Here is a 21,862-nt window from a genome sequence, read left to right as displayed (position 1 = left end):
AATTTACTAACGTGTTTTTAAGTTATAATTCAAATATTTATTGAATATACAGTAATTCTATTGAATTTACACTAATAATACCAAATAATACGACATAGTATAGGGGGAAAGGCAGCCATATTTGTTAAAAGACTTTGTAACTTCAGACAACAGAAAACCACTTGGTTGGAAAGGACATATTTCTTTCCAAAGTTAGAAATAAGCATCTTCATCAATGAGTCTATATCATCATTTCGTGCTCGTGCAACTAATCTTTCTTGACTTAGTTGACTATCTGATAGATTGTTAGGAAGTTAATCATGAAGGTAAATGTGTATCATAATTTTCATCCAGTCATTGTTACTTAGATGTACTGTTAAGAGTTTGTTGAGAAATTTTCTAAATTTGATCAATGATAAAAAAATTCCAATGGTGATTTCTTCAATTACCTCCAAAGAAGATTTACATCCTGTACAGAAGCCAGTCCATACAGCAACTTGTCTTTCTCCTGAGCCAAGAAGGTGTTCTTGTATCTCTGAAACATGATGTTCCACTTTGCTTCAGTGCCCGAGTTTTTCATGCCATAACGATAAACTAGCAACCTCAGGTTTACTGCTACATTGCTGGAAAAGAAAATTAATTGTTGTTACTGTTATCTCTTTTTATTGAACCATTGGCAGATAATCATTCTTAAAAGAATCATGATCATATCACAAAGAATGAGTTAGCCTTGTTAGTTTGTAGTGGGTTTTTACAGTTCTACAAACCTGATGCTTCCATTAATCCATTGATCAAAAATGTCTGACGCTTCATTCAATGTAATCTGATCTTCCATTTGACAAGCAATGCTGAGCACAGTCTCCCGCAGTAACCTGATAGAAAAAGCCACCAATAACTTGACATAATCATAAACAGTCACACTTGGTCACATCAGAGTGATAACTCTAGTTACTCATAATGTTACTAATGAATATGATGTAAAAAGCCACTAAACATATCATCTGGCTGAGCTTGCCAAACCTCTCTGTCTGTGTCTGTGTTCCAACATCATTCCATCCAAGTTCAGATGAAATTGCTTTTACATGATCACGGAACAGTTTCTAAAAACAGAGAAGCAATTCAGGATGGTACTAGGTTTGCCTGTGACCGCTATCTCCCCAGTTCCAATGCAACATTTGATTTGTGGATGCTATTATATATATATATATATATATATATATATATATATATATATATATATATATATATATATATATATATATATATATATATATATATATATATATATATATATATATATATATATTAAATACATGTAATCTGTGACCCACCTGAAACTTTGGGTAGAGAGCAGTATTGCCTGACAGCATGTCCCGAACATAGGCAATAGAGGAGGCGACATGGTCCCATACAATGTAGTGAGGCTCATTTTTTAGATACATGGTAAGGTTAAAAGCATGGCCATAATCTATGACGTCTGCCCTGAACAATGAGATCAAATTAAGATTTTACCATACATGTCATTTACATTTTGTTTGTACTGTGTAATTTTGCCCTGTGCTTTACCTTGCTAGAGCAAATACATCGTCAATGTAGCTTGTGCGATCAGCTGCATCGAACTCCTGTTTGAGAAAGAAAATAAAGAAAGGTTTTGAAGAATTCTGCAGGCACTTCACTGAGACAATACTGATCATTAAACTATCAAAGTCGACAAATTGCTTGAAGGGTTTTCATTTTCAAATTACTGTATTTATCAGTTTAATTATTGTTATCTGTCCTAGTATTTACTGGTGTAGAATGCCAACATTAATGCTGTGTGAGAAGGTTAATGCCATTATAAAAATAATGCTGAGTTTTGACTGACACTGTCAGAGAGGTATTCATTTAACAATTTTTATATTATTGTGGTTGTAGGTTGCAATCGGGTAAAACAGAACTTGTGACTGAGACATGTTTCTAATATTTTGACCCTGTAATGCAGTGAAAGGAGGCAACCAAAATATAAGAACCCCAGTCAGTAGGATGCAGTCAATTTTGACATCAGAGAAGAAGAAGTTTTTGTAAACCTGTCTTTGAGATTTTAAGTAGTGTTACAGAGTTTGTGTGTCATCTATATTAATTTAACTATTATTCAGTTTATAATGTGTCTGTGAGCGAGCTGTTCTGGATTTCTACACACTATACACAAATCTCACTGGCATCGCTAAAACCAAAAAGACGTATGACGTAAATCTACCAAGTAGTCGTTTTGAAGCTGTTGGCTAATCGCGTTCCACATCTGGTCATCATGGTTGACTCGGTAGAATCCTATGTGATCATTGTTGATCTTCAGCAGGCCGTCCACTGAAAATGAGTAGTTACTTAGAACGTGCTCTGAAAAACATGGATTGAAAACGAAAGCGTTACTTTAGATCGGCATGGTGGGATTCGTTTGGAACTTTGCTACCCCAAATGTATTGTTAAATGAATATATTAAGTATATATTGTACAGTATATACAAAAAGTGCCTTTTCTTCTTCAGTCCCCTCCAAACATATTGGAACGGCAAGGTCAATTCCTTTGTTTTTGTTGTATACTGAATACATTTGGGTTTCAGATCAAAAGATGAATATGAGACAAAAGTTCAGAATTCCAGCTTTTATTTCATTGTATTTACATCTAGATGTGTTAAACAACTCAGGACAGAGGACCTTTTCTTTGAAGCCACCCACTTTTCAAAATAGCAAAAGTATCGGAACATGTGACTGATGGGTGTTTGTAGTTGCTCAGGTGTTGCCTTTTACAGTAGATTGATTGCTTAAACATTAGATAGTGATTGTGTTTGGCTTTCGGTTTCGCCTGTAAAAACTGTATTTGTTTTTAAGCAAACATGAAGACCAGAGAGCTGTATATGGGAGCAAAGCAAAGAGAAGCTGAGAGAAAAGGGAAAATTGATGAAAGCTATTGCACAAACATTGGGCATAGCCAATACAACAATTTGGAATGTCCTGAAAAAGAAAGAAACTACTGGTGTACTGAGCAACAGACATCGAACAGGTATGCTCAACCAATACTTTTACTTCTAGCAATCGCTAAAAAAACAACACTGTTAAACTTGAAAACTTGACCAACTAATGGGAAAATCTTGTCATAGAGTACATAACACTAGAAAATATCTCTGCCAAACATAATAAGCCAATGGATAACTTTAAGAAAAGTTGGTCACCTTTCATTAAAATGGTGAACCTTTCAGAATTTCATACTGAAATCTAATGTAATGTGATGTGTAATGTAAATGTAATGTGACCAAACCTTATCTTCTAATTTTAGACCCCTATGTATGCCATAGGGTCACTTGCATCCACTTGCATCCACACCTATCCTTCTTGATCTGTGATGTGGGCCTCTGGGGATGCTGGGCCTGTTTCCCTCTCCTCCTTTTCGGTCTGGTTATGTCCGTGTTGCCCTTCTGAGGAGTGCCGGTCCCGGCTGCTCTCCGTCCCTGGGTGCCGGGGAGGTGCCCGCTGGCGCCGCTCCGGGGGTCTCGTCCTGGTCTCCGGGTGGGGGCTTAGGGGCCATGCTGCTGCATCCTGGGCCAGTGTCCTCCTCTTCCTTCTCCCTGGTGCGCTCCACTGTGGTTGTCACCCCTCTCTCCCTCGGGCTGTGTGGGGTCCCCGGCTGACTTGGGGCTTATGGTAGGGTGTCAGCACCTCCTGCCTTGGATGGGCCTGCCTTCTAGGCCCTGTTCTGGTCACTGGGAGATGGTCAGATGGAGATGGGTGGAGGGGAGGAATTAGCTGGAGAGGGGTGACTTTTCTCTGTGGTTGGCCAGCCGGTCGGGCCGGGCCGGACCCGCAGGAGCCTAGCCTCTTACTTCACACACCGCACATTTTTAGTACTCACACTGTAGATACTCCACACATTGGGCACATTTCCATCTCATTCAGGATCCCCTGAGGGACTGGCACTGGGCATCTTGGGACGGGCGCCGGGCAGGGTTCTGGCACAGCTGTGCTGGTTTCCGGTCTGGTCGACCCCCCCCCCCCCCTTCTCTGCCCTGCCGGTCCTTCAGTTTTAATGGATCATACACCCATATGTGGGGGGAGGGCAGTGTCGGGCAAGGGAGGACACTCGGCCAGATGTACCCGCACACCGGCCTGCTCTCTGGCCCGCCATGCTTTTCCCCCCGCGGATTTTTAATGCACCACATACATTCGCACATCCTTTGGGGAGCTGGTTGGCCTGGGTGGGGGTGACGTCTCCCCTATCCCGCACCAGTCTCCCCAATTTTAATGCACGACACCCTACCACACGATCATGGTGCAGGGATAATGGTTGCCAGTCGGGGACCTTGTAACCATAGTAATAGGGTGGGTGGTGGGTTTTCACATTTGTCTTCCCCCTTTGGGGCTGGTCGGGGCGGTTTGGTTGGGCTGGGGACGTCCCTGGGTCCTGGGGGGGTCGGTGGCATCCCCCTGGTTTGGTCCCCTGCTGGTGGGCTCTCTGGTTGTAGCAGCAGAATGATTTCTGAAGTTTACAAAACCATTTTTTCTGGCAATTTACAGAAAAATTTATCTAAACTAATCAGGAAAAGCTTCATCATGTAACAAGACAATGACTTAAAACACACTGTCAACACAACAACGTACTTCATCAGGGGGGAAAAGTGGAAGGTCTTAGACTGGCCAAGTCACTTCTTGGACCTTAACCCAATAGAGCATCCATTTTACCTCCTGAAGAGGAGACTAAAGGGAGAAACCCCCAGAAACATACAAGAACTGAAAGAGGCTGCAATAAAGGCCTGGATTTCAAATGAAGACTGCAACAGTCGAGTGAAGTCATTGGATCACAGGTTTGATGCAGCTGTTGCAAGTTAGGTTTATGCCACCAAATATTCAATGTTATTCATCCATCCATCCATTTTCTGAGCCGCTTCTCCTCACTTCGCGGGCGTGCTGGAGCCAATCCCAGCTATCATCGGGCAGGAGGCGGGGTACACCCTGAACTGGTTGCCAGCCAATCGCAGATCACATACAAACAAACAACCATTAACACTCACATTCACACCTATGGGCAATTTAGAGTCTTCAATTCATGCATGTTTTTGGGATGTGGGAGGAAACCAGAGTGCCCGGAGAAAACCCACGCAGGCACTGGGAGAACATGCAAATTCCACACAGGCGGGGCCGGGGATTGAACCCTGGTCCTCAGAACTGCGAGGCTGATGCTCTAACCAGTCGTCTACCGTGCCGCCACAATGTTATTCACTTCAAGTTAATTTAATGTCTGTTCCAATACTTTTGCTCACTTGAAAAGTGGGTAGCTTGAAACAAAAGGTGCTCTGTTCTGAGTTCTTTAACACATCTCAATGTAATTACCATGAAATAAAAGCTGGAATTCTGAACCTTTGTCTCATATTCATCTTTTGATCTGAAACCCAAATGTCTTCAGTATACAACAAAAACAAAGAAATTGATCTTGGCGTTTCAATACCTTTGGAGGGGACTGTACATCCATTTATCAAACATAGTGAACATGATTTGATACCAACCACATCTTTCCTTTTTTTCCCCTTTACCCTCCATTATTCATGCCCTGTATCTTTCATTAAAAAAAAATCAGTTTGTGGTTTTCTGTGGATTCATTATTAATTTTAGCTGCTGTTATCGAGTCATGAACCCTCATAAGTATTTGCCCATGTACGTTTTTTAAATTTTATTTATTTACTTACTTTTAATTTTCCCTTGTTTGAATAAATGTTGTTCCGTATCCATTAATTACACGCTACCGAGTTCTGGCTGTTTCCTTTCACAGTCCCCTTTGTCACTAAATAAATTGCCAAGAAAGCCTCAGTCATTTAACTGTTAAAAATACTTTGTTTACTTATTTATTTTTATTTGATTATTTAATTATTATTATTATTATTCCTCCATCCATTTTCCATACCGCTTATCCTCACTAGGGTCGCGGGTGTCCTGGAGCCTATCCCAGCTGATTCTGGGCAAGAGGCAGGGTGCATCCAAAACTGGACGCCAGACAACCGCAGGGCTAATAGAAACAAACAACCATTCACACTCACATTCACACCTACGGGCAATTTAAAGTCTTCAATTAACCTACCACGCATGTTTTTGGGATGTGGGAGGAAAATTATTAATTTTAGTCTTGTATTGTATTTTGGATTGCCCTGTTTCTTGCATTTATTTCATTTATTGCAGTGGTTCTTAACCTGGATTTGATGGAACCCCAGGGGTTCAGTGGAGGCCAAGACAAATAAACACACTGAGTGTGTGTGTTTGTTCTGTTCATCCCACTCGTATGATTTGTGACGTCACGCTCCGTTTGACGATCAATGGCTGCATACCGTTTGTTACAACATTGTGCAACATTACGACTTTGCGAGCAACTATTTGTGCAGATGGCAGACATAAAAATAAAAAAAAAGGAAGAATTTTGAGAATCAGCACCTCCAAATCTGAGACCATGGTCCTCAGTCGGAAAAGGGTGGCGTGCCCTCTCCAGGTCGAGGATGAGATCCTGCCCCAAGTGGAGGAGTTCAAGTATCTTGGGGTCTTGTTCACTAGTGAGGGAAGAATGGAACGGGAGATCGACAGGCGGATCGGTGCAGCGTCTGCAATGATGCGGACTTTGTATCGGTCTGTTGTGGTAAAGAAGAAGCTAAGCCGAAAGGCGAATTTCTCGATTTACCGGTCGATCTACGTTCCTACCCTCACCTATGGTCACGAGCTGTGGGTCGAACGAGATCCCGGATACAAGCGGCCGAAATGAGTTTCCTCCGCAGGGTGTCCGGGCTCTCCCTTAGAGATAGTGTGAGAAGCTCGGTTATCCGGGAGGATCTCAGAGTAGAGCCGTTGCTCCTTCACATCGAGAGGAGCCAGATGAGGTGGCTGGGGCATCTGATTCGGATGCCTCCCGGACGCCTCCCCGGTGAGGTGTTCCGGGCACGTCCCACCGGGAGGAGACCCCGCGGATGACCTAGGACACGCTGGAGAGACTACATCTCTCGGCTGGCCTGGGAACGCCTCGGGATCCCCCCGGAAGAGATGGATGAAGTGGCTGGGGAAAGGGAAGTCTGGGCGTCCCTGCTAAAGCTACTGCCCTCGCGACCCGACCTCGGATAAGCGGTAGAAGATGGATGGATGGATGGATGGATGGATGGATGAATTTTGTATCAAAATGACACAAGCCTTGCCAAAGTGAAGCCGCACATTTCTGAACTTGTGTCTGTTAGGTAAAAGCCAAAGGCACATTGATTGGAAGTAAATATTCATTGAGTTATGTTTTTCTGTGAAATTTATATTTTATTGTTTTTATTCTTTGAACTCAGTTGTTTTGTGTGCAACTGAAGCATTTGTTCACTTTGTACAAAAATAAATTATATACCAATGTTTTGTATGGGGCGGCACGGTGGCCGACTGGTTAGAGCGTCAGCCTCACAGTTCTGAGGTGCGGGGTTCAATCCCCGTCCCCGCCTGTGTGGAGTTTGCATGTTCTCCCCGTGCCTGCGTGGGTTTTCTCCGGGCACTCCGGTTTCCTCCCACATCCCAAAAACATGCATTAATTGGAGACTCTAAATTGCCCGTAGGCATGACTGTGAGTGCGAATGGTTGTTTGTTTCTATGTGCCCTGCGATTGGCTGGCAACCAGTTCAGGGTGTACCCCGCCTCCTGCCGAATGACAGCTGGGATAGGCTCCAGCACGCCCGCGACCCTAGCGAGGAGAAGCGGCTCAGAAAATGGATGGATGGATGGATGTTTTGTATGGTATTTGGAATAAGCAACAACACAATTTATTTAGATTTATTATTTCGAAAATTTGTACGTATTGAACTGTGGGCTTCATTATCTCCAACAAGGTTAAGAACCACCGTGTTATTGTGTGGGACCCCTTACGAAAAACAAGATGTTGCATCTCAAGGGTTTTATCCCACGTAAATTAAGAATTTTCTGTATTTAAATATTCAGTGCTACATTTCTTAAAGAATTAATATATTAAAGGTTTCTGTGTATAGTTTCAATTATCCAGGTTATTTCATTCTCAGGGCAATGACTCGACTGCAAATGGATTGTTCCGATTGTCTTAGAAGACGTTTTGACTCTCAGCCTAGAAGGCTTCATCTGTTCATGCACATACAGTAGGCGAGATAGGACAACTCTAGCCTGAGTGTTGGTGTGTGTTAAATATATTGTAGAAGTCATCATTTATTTGCTTAGCTTGCATAAGTATTATGGACGATTTTGAGAAAGGAAGATGTCTCGTCTTCAAGAAGATGATTCACCAGGAATCATCAGAGAGAAGGGCGCCTTGACCAAGGACGTGGCCGGGATGTGGCAGGTGTTGGTCCCATGTCTTCACCTAGAAACCCTACCCTTAGTGTGTTGTGTCTTGTAGCTTAGTACGTTATGTCTTGTAAAACCTCCCTATTTCAAATAAATACAGGAGCGACGGGAGAGATTGTTTAGAGCGTGATGAGAGGCTGTAATCTGAACAATCTCCCATACGCCCTCCTCATGAGAAAAAGAAACCAGCGTCTTCATTCCTTTTGTGTCTATTTTTTATAATGTTGGGTAAGATAAATCCAACATTAAATTGGTCCTTCGAGCCGGATGTCAATACACCCGAGGATTCCAGTTGTGGAGTCGACATCCAGTTAAGAGACCGTGGCCACGGCAATTGAGACCCTTTCCGGGACTGGTCTTCGTTCTCCTCAACTGGGATCTGAAGGTTGACGACAATCCATAGGATTGAAGACGACTTTGGTGAGTTAAATTTTAAATTTTTTTTAGGAAAAAGGATTAAAGAGTGAGTGAATTGCGCGACGAAGAATTCTGCGGCAGAATAAACCTTGTGTAATACTAGTCACTGGCAAGTAATAGAGGGACGGCGGAGTCCGACAAATTCCGCGAGGACGGCGGAGTATCGTGTGAATGTGTAAGAGTATGAATGTATAAGACTGGATTGTAAGTGACAACTGGGTTTGGAAGCAGATGCAAGAATCCTCCGCCCCGTGTGGGTCGAAGCTTGAGGATTACCAAAATCCAGACATTCATTGTCACCCTGTCATTTTGAATAAAGTCAGTATTTAGGTCACTCTAGGTGCAAATAAACTGACTTCCAAATTCACAAAATGGGAAAAAATAACATTAAAACGGATCCAAAAGAACGCCTAACGTGTAAAGATTGGAAATATGTTCAACTCCAAAACCCTTCCAAAATAAAACATTTAAACACGTGGATAACCAAATACGGTTTCGCTGGCCAGCTAAATTCGCAAAAATTAGTTCAACTTTGAAACGAAATAAAGTGTCGACATAAAAATAATATATCACAAATAGAAAAAGAGGGATATGACGACTTATTCTTCTGGCTAAACATGGCGTCTAAAAGAGAAAAAGGCAAATCCAAATGTACAAGAGGACCACAAAAAAACTATTTTGGTCTATAGGACCTGGACTAATGAGAATGTGAAAAAGGCCATAGCCGGCATCACACCCTACAAAGTAGACATTGTCCAGTTTGTTGAGGAAATGGAAAATCTTAGACAGTCCTATCATTTAAATGTAACAGAAACTTCGATGACTGCAATGGGGCCTGATTGGCACCTTTGCCGAGGAGATTGGGACCCAAAACACCATGGTGTTGTAATGCCACATAATGACAGAGAATTACAACATCGAGTTAGGGCTTAAATAGAAAGAACCATAGCCAGGTTCCGCAAAAGGGCAAATTAGACGGAAATTAGTAGGGTGAAACAAAAAGATGAACTTTTTGAAGAATATAGGGTTAGAATGACCGCTTGTTTTAAAGCAAACAGCGGCTTGAATGAGGATGTCAATCCTTACGTCCCTTATCAACAACAGTTAAAAAATGCTTTACATGCGAATTCGAAAGAACACATTAACAGATGGGTAGATAAACATTGGATAAACCTAGCAACTGGCCCTCTGGAGGAATATGTTAATCATGCCCTCCGCGCAGAAAGAGTGTTAGGACAAAAAAAAAGAAGATAGACGTCTTCCTCAACAAAGGAGCAGAAATATACTATCAAGGCAGAGGGGGAGCAAATTTTAGAGGAGGCGGCAGAGGCCGTGGGAGAGGAAGATATGGTAGAGGTCGAGGTGGTTATGATAATACAGCCTGTTGGTGCTGTGGAGAGAAAGGCCACATTGCACGTGACTGCCCTAAAAGAAATAAAAGAGAATACGGACAAACTACCGCATGACTAAGCCAGCCTGCTTCCCAACTTAACAAATCCTCTTGTGTAATCATTAAAGAGAATGAGGAAGTGGATTTCAATTTACAGGACATTCTGAGTTTGGACACTGAAAAACCTGAAATAACCTTGTCAGTAAATGGGAAAGAAATGAAATTTCTTTGCGATACAGGAGCATGTAGGACGGCATGTCGGGAAAAGATTCCAGGTTCCAAACTATCGGGACATAAGGCAATAGTTAGATCTGCAAATGGGCAAATTACTTTTGCCATGGAACTTGAGCCTGTGTGGATTACAGACTCTCAGGGGAGATCTTGTAGAATGCCCATTTTCAAAGTCCCGGAGTGCCCTGTGAATTTGTTGGGAAGAGATGGCTTATTCCAACTCGGACTTGTCCTCATTCCATCATCAAATGGAAATATTGATATGAATTATATCAATATAAATATTACATGAATTAAAAAAAGAGGACCTCTATGTGACACTGGAAAGCAGAGAAATCACATTCTATTACACAATCGATATCTCAGACAAACCACCGTTAAACATGGGAAAAGCCCTGTTGTCTGCAGCCTTGCAGCTTATAACGGAAGTAGAAGACAATAAAAAAGTTGATGAGCTGCATATAACTCTGTGGTACAAAAACACACCAGGGCCAGACCCAGGATATAAAAAAAAGTTACGACATGCGACACCTGATAAAATTACTGTAGATTATCTGTACTCAGACAATGAAGCAAAAGTCACGGCAGGAATCATTTTACCAGTACAAACTTGACCCAAAACAGAATATAGACAATGCATTCGTCAATATCCATTAAAACCAGATGCACATGAAGGAATCAAACTGGTAATTGAAGCACTAATTAAGGCAGGAGTTATAGTGGAGTGTCCAGAATCACCATGTAACACACCCATTTTTCCCGAAAAAAGGCCCCACCTTCAGTGGGTTGGAGACTTACAGGCAGTAAATACTGCAGTAATACAGAGAGCAGCATGCGTACCAGATCCACACACATTGTTAAATTCATTAAGACCAGACGCTACTGTGTTTACAGTAGTGGACATAAGTAATGCAATCTTTTCTGTACCAATAGAAAAGAACAGTCAATTTTGGTTTGCATTTACATTTGAGGGCAAAAAATATACATTTACTAGATTACCGCAAGGTTACTGTGAAAGTCCAACCATTTATTCACAAGTTATGACAACACGCATGTCTAAATTCACTCCCCCAGGAGGGAGCCAAATTTTACTACATGTAGATGATGTTCTCCTGGCAACTCCAGATGGAGAGACATGCAAAGATTAATTAGCCTTACTGCATCCTCTCGCAGAAGAGGGACATAAAGTTAACAAAAATAAATTGCAATGGTGTAAAAGGCAAGTCAAATATCTAGGCCATAATTTAAGTGTAGGAGGAAGGACTATATTAGAAGACAGGAAAGCTATAGTCTTAAAAAACCCTAAACCACAGACGAAGAAACATATAATAATCATTTTTAGGTCTGACAAATTATTGTAGAGCATGGACTCCAAACTATGCACCATTGTCAAAATTAATGTATGAAGACAACCTTAAAATGACATCACCTGTTTAATGGAGTACAGAGGCAGAAAAGGCCTTCTGTGACATTAAACAACATTTGGTGTCCAGTACTGCGCTGGGCCTTCCAAATTTAATGATAAAACATTCATTCAAATGGTAGATTCTAAAAGCTATTACATGACCTCCGTACTTTCACAACAATACGGTGATAAGCTAAGACCATAGGCTTATTTTTCGACTACATTGGACAGCGTGACGTGTGCATTATCGCATTATGTCAGAGCAGTTGTGGCAGCTTCGATGGCAGTAGAGAGCAGTTCCACAATTGTGTTATTTCATCCATTAACTCTTAAGGTCCCACATACAGTGTCCGCTCTCCTATTGCAAACGAATATGGCGTTTTTATCACCTGCAAGACATTTATCTTGCATGGCCATCTTGCTGTCACAACCACACTTGACTGTTGAGCGATGCACAACCTTAAATCCAGCCACACTAATACCCTTACCTGATGAAGGCACGCAGCATGATTGTCAGGAATTGGCTGAACAAGCTGCTGAATTAGTAGCATTAACCGAGGCATGCAAACTAATGATAAATAAAGATGTTACAATCTATACTGATAGCCAATATGCGTATTCCGCAGTTCATGTGTTTGCGCAATATTGGGATAACAGAGACAGGATTACGTCAACAGGGAAGCCAGTAACACATGCTGAATTACTTAATCAATTATTACACGCAGTACAACATCCACGAAAAGTGGCAATTTGTAAATGTGTTGCACATACATCTGGCACTGACAAGGTTTCTAAAGGAAACGCATTTGCTGACAAAGCCACGAAAGAAGCAGCCTATAAACCATTTTTAGGGTAAAAACAAACAAACAAATTGAACAACAAACCTTAGATGACCAAACACTAAAAGACAAAGTCCACAACAAGAACACAATTATCGGGAAAAACAAGGTGGAAAACTACAAAATGAAATTTACATTAGCACAGAAGGGAAACAAATACTTCCAAAGAACCTATTCAAATGGGCTGCTATATTGAGCCATGGTGTATCACATGTCTCAACCGGAGGGATGGTGGCACAGATACATCGACACTTTACAACCCATCCATTTTCAACACCGCTTATCCTGGTTAGGGTCGCAGGACGCTGGAGCCTATCCCAGCTAACTTCGGGCGAAAGGCGGACTACACCCTGAACTGGTCGCCAGTCAGTCGCAGGGCACATATAGACACGGACAACCATTCACACTCACATTCACACCGTCACTGAGTGGGAACTGAACCCACGCTGCCTGCACCAAAGTCAGGGGAGTGTACCACTACACCATCAGTGACTACTTTACAACCTATGGTTTCAATTTATATTCAAAGAATTATTGTAGAGCATGCATGATCTGTGCACGACATAATCTGCAAGGGCAATTGCGACCTACTAGAGGTAAATTCCGAGTGCCTACATACCCCTTCCAATGCATTCACATGGATTACATAGAATTAAGTCAAAGTGAGGGAAAGAAGTACTGTTTGGTTATCATAGATGCATTTTCTAAATGGATCGAAAAATTCCCAACAAAATCACCTGATGCTCTGACGGTGGCAAAAGCACTATGTAAAGACATCATTCCAAGATATGGCATACCTGAAACCATTTACAGCGATAATGGGACTCATTTTGTAAATCAAATAATCAATAAAATAGGAACTATGTTCCACATCAATTTGAAAAACCATTGTGCTTACCACCCTCAGAGTGCAGGTCTCGTGGAAATAATGAATGGGACAATAAAAAATAGACTGAAAAAATGTATGGAAGAGACAGGAAGGTCATGGACAGTGTCTCGACCTCGTTAAAATGTACATCAACATTACAAGCATCACAGGTTTAACACCTTACGAAACATTGTTTGGAAGACCTTATCGACTTCCGTTGTTTAAATAAAAATGGGAACTTGATGACGAAACAAACTTAGCTGATTACATGAGAAAGTTGTTAGAGAAACAAAATGATTTAAAAGTATCTGCTGAAAGTAAACATGTTTCCCAGCAGGAAACCAAGTTGGTTGGACCAGGAGACTGGGTCCTAATTCGAAGCATCAAAAAGAAGCACTGGCATTCACCAAAGTGGAAATGACCGTATCAAGTGTTATTGACAACTCCAACAGCCCTAAAAATAGCAGAAAGAAATACGTGGGTTCATTTAACACACTGTAAAAGAGTCATTTCAGCTGAGTACTCAAATAGGGAAGGTGAGCAAAAGTCTGATAACGGAGCGGGAGCAGATGTATAGATTCTGAAAACGCTTGCTGGTCAGTGAAGAAAAAAGACACCAACCCGTTTAGTGAGAACTCAGCAGAATGGCACACCCACGTTGGTTACGAGATTCGATAAGTTGTTACGTAGCAACTTTGGCTACTATGGTGTTGTTTTTTTTTATGTGGTACATGGGACGTCCCACCCTAAATAATACAACCAATGTTTTAGATAGAAAATCACCTACCAGCTGGACCAATATGACGAACCCAATAATGGAACATTTTTAATCATTAACTCGTATCAAAAGGAGTACAGCTGATGATCAGAACTGTGGGCATGGCCTCCAAATGCGGCAAACCGGTTTAATATTTTGTGCCCCCCAAAATCAAACTGCTTTAATCATATTTCCATATGCAGCTCTCACCAATGATGCTCAAGAGAATGGGAAGAATTGGGGATTTGGATATGACTGGTATGCAACTATAGGCTTTGGATGGGAACACATCATTGGTGAAACAGGTTATGATTGGTCCAGTTGGTCACTAAAACAGCAAAAGAACATCGAAAGAAGTTTAACATAAGCAAAACGGCCTATAGTTTAATATTGAAATACAAATCAAGTCACCCAGTGTGTTTGATGATGAGCTTGTGGGCATATTCTGGCGGAAAAGATCCCCAATTCCGAGTAGCATTGTGTTATGGGAACCGTGTTAAACCAGAAATGCCATTGAAAACTTCAAAGAAAGGTGGACACATTTTAATGGTTAACAACACAACTACTGATGATTGGTTCCTTGTTGTCACAGGAGTTTCAGGACAAAATAACAATTGGTTACTATTGGTGGAACAAGCAGCAAATGTAAAGAGAAAAGATTGTGTGGTTTGCATGGGTCCCAGGCCTTTGCCATAGTTCCGGCACAATTATCACAAGATTGTATTATTCCATTAATGAACGCTACTGTACCAACTGAGAGGTGTAAATCATGGGATCCTATATATCCCGTAACAAAAGCAAATAAACACAAACCAATGTTTTCTACTTTAGTAGCACCGAATAATTTTACTTGTATAAACATGATTAGTAAAGGCAAAAAATTAGGACCACTGAACGACACACAGTGTAAAGTAACCTTAAAAGTCGGACCAAAGTTTATGCCAGTATCACGGAGCGACATCTGGTGGTGGTGCGGAGATGATAGACTGTTTGATAGAATACCTAAAGATATATCTGGATTGTGCGCTATTATCTCTTTGATATTGCATGTGTCAGTATACCCTATGCCTGTTCAAGATTTCATGGAAAGGGCACCAATGTTTTTGTCCAATCTAGAACATAGACAAAAAAGAGATTTATCCTGGCAGAGGCAAAATGATCCAACATAAAACATACATCGACACCATAGGTGTTCCTTGTGGGGTTCCTAATCAATACAAATTAGCTGACCAAGTTGCAGGAGGATTTGAATACTTCATATGCTGGTGGTGTACAATTAATAAAAATGTTGATGGGATAAACTATAACCACTTCAATGTACAGAGATTAGGAAATTGGACTCAGAGTGGGGCGGCACGGTGGCCGACTGGTTAGAGCGTCAGCCTCACAGTTCTGAGGACCCCGGTTCAATCCCCGGCCCCGCCTGTGTGGAGTTTGCATGTTCTCCCCGTGCCTGCGTGGGTTTTCTCCGGGTACTCCGGTTTCCTCCCACATCCCAAAAACATGCATGAATTGGAGACTCTAAATTGCCCGTAGGCATGACTGTGAGTGGGAATGGTTGTCCTATGTGCCCTGCGATTGGCTGGCAACCAGTTCAGGGTGTACCCCGCCTCCTGCCCGATGACAGCTGGGATAGGCTCCAGCACGCCCGCGACCCTAGTGAGGAGAAGCGGCTCATAAAATGGATGGATGGATGGACTCAGAGTGGGTTGGAAGCTGTGAATGAGCAGCTCAAGGACGTTCCAAAACCGCATAGCTGTCGACATGCTCCTCGCAAGAGAGGGAGGTGTTTGCGGTATGTTTGGAGAACAAACAATACTGCTTCAGATGGCAGCTTGACCAGAGCCATCGATGGTCTACGGACCCTCAATCAACACTCCTTGTGGGACAGCTGGATGGACGTTTTTGGTAAATACAAAATCTGACATTGTGTGGATGTTGTTGTATCCCATGCATTTGGGCTTTAATCAGTAGATTAATTACCACAGCAATTACCCCCATAGAGGAACCGTATGTATTCTTTATTGGAGGTTGATAATGATGACGATGATGATGATGTTGTTTTACCTGATTTGTTTCCTGATCCAGGTGATTACGATGTTTAAACTACAACATTCATGTATGACAAGTTTACTATGAGTGTAAATGTATTTGTTTCATAAAAATGATTCTACAGTTAAAAAATTTAAATGAAGTGACTGTAAAATGATATGAGAATTTGTGCAAATACATGATAAACAGGAGGGAAATGTTAAATATATTGTAGAAGTGATCATTTATTTGCTTAGCTTGCATTAGTATTATGGACGATTTTGAGAAAGGAAGATGTCTCGCCTTCAAGAAGATGACTCAGCAGGAATCATCAGAGAGAAGGGCGCCTTGACCAAGGACGTGGCCGGGACGTGGCAGGTGTTGGTCCCATGTCTTCACCTTGAAACCCTACCCTGAGTGTGTTGTGTCTTGTAGCTTAGTACGTTATGTCTTGTAAAACCTCCCTATTTCAAATAAATACAGGAGCGACGGGAGAGATTGTTTAGAGCGTGATGAGAGGCTGTAATCTGAACAATCTCCCATACGCCCTCCTCATGAGAAAAAGAAACCAGCGTCTTCATTCCTTTTGTGTCTATTTTTTATAATGTTGGGTAAGATAAATCCAACAGTGTGGAACACCAATTACTTAGAGGCACGCCCCAACCACAAATCGTATCACTGTTTTAGGATGCAAAACGAGAGTCGGTCAGATACATTGAAGAGAGGCCTCTGCCCGTCAGCAGCAGTCGTTTGAGTGGAATCACCATTATTAATATTCCATTCAGTTTTAACAGTGGCGATGGAGACACCTGACGGCCAAAAGTGACTCTGTTGTTTGTTTGTGATTTGTGAACTAGGTGGTGTTGTAAGCCTCCTCCACTGTGTAGATTTGATTTCTCAACCTTAATTGGAGTGTCAAACTGTCATGTGTGTGTGTTCCGGTTGTTGTCTTCCCCCTGTCTCGTACACACCTGCTCCTGAGAGCATCTTCATCACCTGTGCCTCGTTCACCCTAATTACCCTTTGCATTTAACCTCGTGTCTGATTCTTTCTAGTCGCCAGTTCGTTGTACCTTGTCGTCGCATTCCAGCATTCCTTGTTTCCACGTCACAGACTCACAGTAAGACCAGACCCTATTCCGATTATCGACCTCGCCTTTTTGCCTCACGGTTTTGGATACTGTTGCCTTTTTTGGATTGCCTGCCTGTGTACCGACCTCTGCCCGTATATTAAACCTCTCTTGTTGAAACTGTCCATTTGTAGTGGAGTCGTGCATTTTTGGGTCATATTCTCTGTTCCATTCATGACAGAACGAACTGGCCATAACATGGACCCAGCAGACTCAGACCCGGTGCGGAAAGCCCTTCAAGCGCAGGGTCAACGCCTCTCGTGGCAGGATGAGCAGCTTGCTCCCCTTCACCTTCATCTGGAGGGACTGTCAGAGCATCAGGACACTATGATGGGACAGGTGGCCTCACAGTTTGAAGTTCTGATGAAAATGATTCAGAAGAAGGACCCAGTTGGCACAACACCCGATACCGCCACAGTACCAACGTTTTCATGTGAAGCAGTTACCATGCAGCCACCTGCCACCTCCGCTGCTGTCTGCCCACAGCTCTATCGACCGGAGAGGTTCTCTAAAGATTTTGGGAATATTAAGCCGTTCATCAGTCAGTGCGAACTCCACTTTGAGCTGCAGGCAACTGCCTTCCCCACCGAGCGGGCAAAAAGCACTTTTGTCATTTCCCACCTGACTGGTCGTGCGGAGGCGTGGGCTACTACTGAATGGAGCCGCAATTCCGCCGCCTGTCATTCGTGGGCTTTCTTTGTCGAGACTATGGAGCAAATTTTTCAGTTTTCCACACCAGATCGTGAGGCAGCTCGCTCCCTTGTCACCTTACACCAAGGCAAGCGCAGGGTTTCAGATTACGCGATAGAGTTTCACATTCTAGCAGCTGAGAGTCAGTGGAATAATAGGGCACTACTCGATGCATTTTTTCAAGGGCTATCCCCTGCCGTCAAAGATCATTTGGTCCCGCTAGACCTGCCGACTCTCATCGCTCTCGGCGTAAAAATCGACAAAAGACTTTTGGATCGCGAGCTGGACGGAGTTCGGTGGAGGGCTGCGTACTTGGAGGACGAGCCTCGGTGCCCAGTCAAACCAAGTCAGATCCCCTGTTTCCGGTCTCAATCCACTGGCTAGTGTCACCACGGATGAACCCATGCAACTGGGCAGGTTCCGTCTCTCCCCTGAGGACGTCAACGTCGGCTGAGGGAAGGGCGGTGCTTCTACTGCGGGCAGTTGGGTCATTCCATGAGAAACTGTCACATCAAAGTTGCCGGTACCGGTAGAAAGGGTACGAGAGCGGTGAGTCTAAATTTTATTAAGGAAGACCCTACCCGGGTTCTTCCTAAAGTGACACTACGCTCTCCTGATCAAGAAATTCATACACCTGTATTAATTGACTCTGGTTCTGACGCAAACTTACTCAACTCTCTCCTCGTTAGACGGATGCACCTTAGAACCTTTCAAATAAAACGCCACCGCAACACCTATGCTGCAGATGGCAGTTTTATGGCCAAGATCACTCACCGCACCCAAACACTCACATTGACATTTCCTGATTCTCACTCGGAACGCATTAGTTTTCATGTTTTTGACGCCATGAATCATGACCTTATTTTCGGGAACCCATGGTTGAAATTACATAAGCCCCACATTGACTGGTCCTCTGGGCAGGTTATGTCATGGGGCAGCAATTGTGCCCAGAACTGTTTCAAGCCTCCATGTGATGTTCAGGGCTATGTTTCAAATGACAATCTTAATTGGAGTGTCAAACTGTCATAGGTGTGTGTTCCGGTTGTTGTCTTCCCCCTGTCTCGTACACACCTGCTCCTGAGAGCATCTTCACCTCCTGTCCTATCCTCTGTTCCGTTCATGACACAAACATCACTACAAAAAAGTTCAACCTTGGTTTCATCAGACCAGAAAACATTGTTTAGGAGATTTTGTCATGGTAGGATGAAACCAAGATTGAATTTTTGGCCATAATTCCAAAAGGAATGTTCAGCGCAAACACAACACTGCACATCACCAATCGAACACCATACCAACAGTGAAGCATGATGGTGGCATCATCATGCTTTCGGGCTGTAATTCTTCAGCTGGAATTGGGGTCTTGGACAAGGTAGAGAGAATTATGAACAGTTCCAAATACCAGTCAGTATTAGCACAAAACCTTTAGCCATCTGCTAGAAAGCCACATTCCCAGTTATAACAGAGTATATGTACCTGGAATTCAGAGCTAAAGGCAACAACAATTATAGGACCAGGCCAAATGTTATCTGTGTCCAGGAACACCGGGTGGTCTGCCCCCAGGAGGGGACATTGGTACCTCAATTGAAGTTGAGGCTGGGCAACACAATGAGAGGGTGGTTACAACAAGACTATTGTAATTCCAGGTGGCTGTCTGTCCCCATCTGTCTGTATCAGCCCTTCAATTGCACATACGCTAAATGCAGGGTGTAAACTACAATCCTTGTTCCCACACATAGATATGATGAATGAAGCAGAGCATCCTACCTGTGCTGCTCTTGTCAAACAGGACTGACATGTTCTTATTGCTCTTCACAGAGTGTGACTTGATTGGGATAGTCCACTTGTAACTGTGTAAAAAATACACAACATGAACTCATGTAAGACTGTAATACCACTGATTCTTCCTCAATCTTCAAATGGATTTACCATTCAGATTTAGTGACATTTTATGTAGAATAATTAAATTTTTCAGGACTGAGAGGTATTTTGATATAGGAGATAATTAAGTAAATTAAACTATATTTTTTAATCCTTGGATGAAAACCATTTGATGTTACAAGTGCTTGAAGGCTGCAGGCCAAAGATATAATTCAGGTTTCCCTGGCTATTCCTCGCCATGCCTTCAATAACCATTTTTCTTTAAAGGTTCTTCAGTTGTTTCCATAGTCTGTTTCGAGTCCTTATTTATTGCAGTAAGAAGCATCAGTTTTGTAGCATTTGGCTGAACTTTTGGCATAGAGCATCAGTCTATAAACCTTGGAATTAATCTTGTTGTATGTGTCAGCAGTCACACGTAAATGAACACCAGGACTAAACACTTTTAAAGAGCAGTTATTACAGTATGGGCCATATCTCGCATGTGCTTAAGTCAGAAAAGGCATGCAGCGCATTCCCCCGTCCACTCAAATCTGTCATTTACAAATGCTTATGGCGGGTATACGCAATCCTAAAATGTGGGCATTCCCAGTCAAATCTGGCCCTGCGTGCATGCTCATGGATTTTGACTCTCTTTCTCTTGTTCGCTCACTTTCTCTCTTTATATTTGAGATGTATTTTTATTTTTTTGTCAAAGTCGAATTTGGCTTTCTTCCTATGTATAAATCTATACTGTGGAAATGTTTACGAATTCAAAGTGTCTTTCTGTATTTCTTACCCGAATAGTGAAGGAGGTTGGTTGGCATCAGCATTAGGATCCAGGAGAAAACGATTTTGGTTCAATATGGCATTTGTCTCTGTGACAGTCAACTCTACCACTGGATAACCCATCTGCTTGGTCCATGTGTCCATTACCTCTCCAATCGGAAACCCGCTAACCTATCCAGAGGAAAATGTGTATTACTTAATGATCAGAACATACAGACAATATAATCTTAATCAAGCGACAGACATAGACCAAACGCACATTTTCTAGAGATGCCCAAAAGTTGTTGGTTTTAGCATTCTTGAAGTAGTAGTCTTTTAAATATTTCTGCAAAAACAAGGAAGAAGTCTTTAATGAGTCCGATTAAACATTGGGGAACATTCAATGTTATTCAAATTTAATTTGAGAATTTTGCAGACAAAGGGCTACTTACCTGACAGCCATCTCTGAACACGTCTTTACCCATCCAGTCCTCAAGCATCCTGAGAATTGATGCTCCCTGCACAAAAAAATAAAAATAAATAAAAACTGGATTTATAAGTCTTTAATTAATTTCCAGTGATACAAGGACACATTTTGCCATGGCCAAACCTTGCTGTATGATATGGCATCGAACACAGAAGTGATTTCTGCGGGGGATGCCACATTCACAATAATTGGGTGGGACGAGAGGAGTGCGTCATCAACCATAACAGGAAGTACATCACTGATTATCATTATGTCCCGCTGCAAACCAAATGAAGGAGACTGAAATCAGCATTTTGAGACACTTAAAGTGGCCTATTTTTCTGTGCAAAACTACCATGCCCCAGCTAGGCTCTGCTTTCTCCACACCAATGTACTCAAAGAAGCTTGCAAAGCCTTCATTGAGCCAGAGATCATCCCACCAATCCATCGTCACGATATTTCCAAACCACTGCAAAAAAGTTCCTCCTAACTTTAGTAAAATACAATTATTTTATTGATCATCAAGCAGGCACAAGTTTGATTTAAATATTATATTTGATCCACAAGCACTTGGAAAGTGTTTTTTTCATGATGTAGCTACTTTACATCACCACAATGAAGTTGAAGTAAAACAATCAAAATCTGATTGAATATAAGGTTTCACAAACATATGACATTAGCTTTAAAGAATTTCATCCA

General features: G+C 42.2%; 1 protein-coding gene across 4 annotated transcripts in view; it reads right to left on the bottom strand.

The window, feature by feature from the left end:
• The window catches only part of enpep (glutamyl aminopeptidase), a 38,761-nt gene that overhangs the window by 10,734 nt on the left and 6,165 nt on the right, over positions 1-21,862 (bottom strand). For 3 of the 4 annotated variants that reach the window (XR_009791515.1, XR_009791516.1, XM_061795319.1), the window contains exons 6-17: positions 21,519-21,632; positions 21,308-21,442; positions 21,150-21,215; positions 20,978-21,043; positions 20,729-20,889; positions 19,840-19,922; positions 2,216-2,352; positions 1,546-1,601; positions 1,311-1,461; positions 1,000-1,079; positions 747-851; positions 429-602 (exon numbers count right to left, since the gene is read on the bottom strand). Coding sequence is in view for 2 of the 4 variants with exons in the window: in XM_061795319.1 (XP_061651303.1) it covers positions 429-602; positions 747-851; positions 1,000-1,079; positions 1,311-1,461; positions 1,546-1,601; positions 2,216-2,352; positions 19,840-19,922; positions 20,729-20,889; positions 20,978-21,043; positions 21,150-21,215; positions 21,308-21,442; positions 21,519-21,632 (1,328 nt within the window). In the remaining 2 variants the exon portion in view is untranslated. The remainder of the gene's footprint in view (positions 1-428; positions 603-746; positions 852-999; positions 1,080-1,310; positions 1,462-1,545; positions 1,602-2,215; positions 2,353-19,839; positions 19,923-20,728; positions 20,890-20,977; positions 21,044-21,149; positions 21,216-21,307; positions 21,443-21,518; positions 21,633-21,862) is intronic. The other variant, XM_061795320.1, reaches the window with a different exon arrangement.

This window comes from Phyllopteryx taeniolatus, chromosome 13 (assembly GCF_024500385.1).
Source record: "Phyllopteryx taeniolatus isolate TA_2022b chromosome 13, UOR_Ptae_1.2, whole genome shotgun sequence".
Taxonomy (NCBI): Eukaryota; Metazoa; Chordata; class Actinopteri; order Syngnathiformes; family Syngnathidae; genus Phyllopteryx; species Phyllopteryx taeniolatus.
The sequence above is the reverse complement of the archived record's forward strand: the minus strand, read 5'-3'. Positions and strand labels throughout refer to the sequence as shown.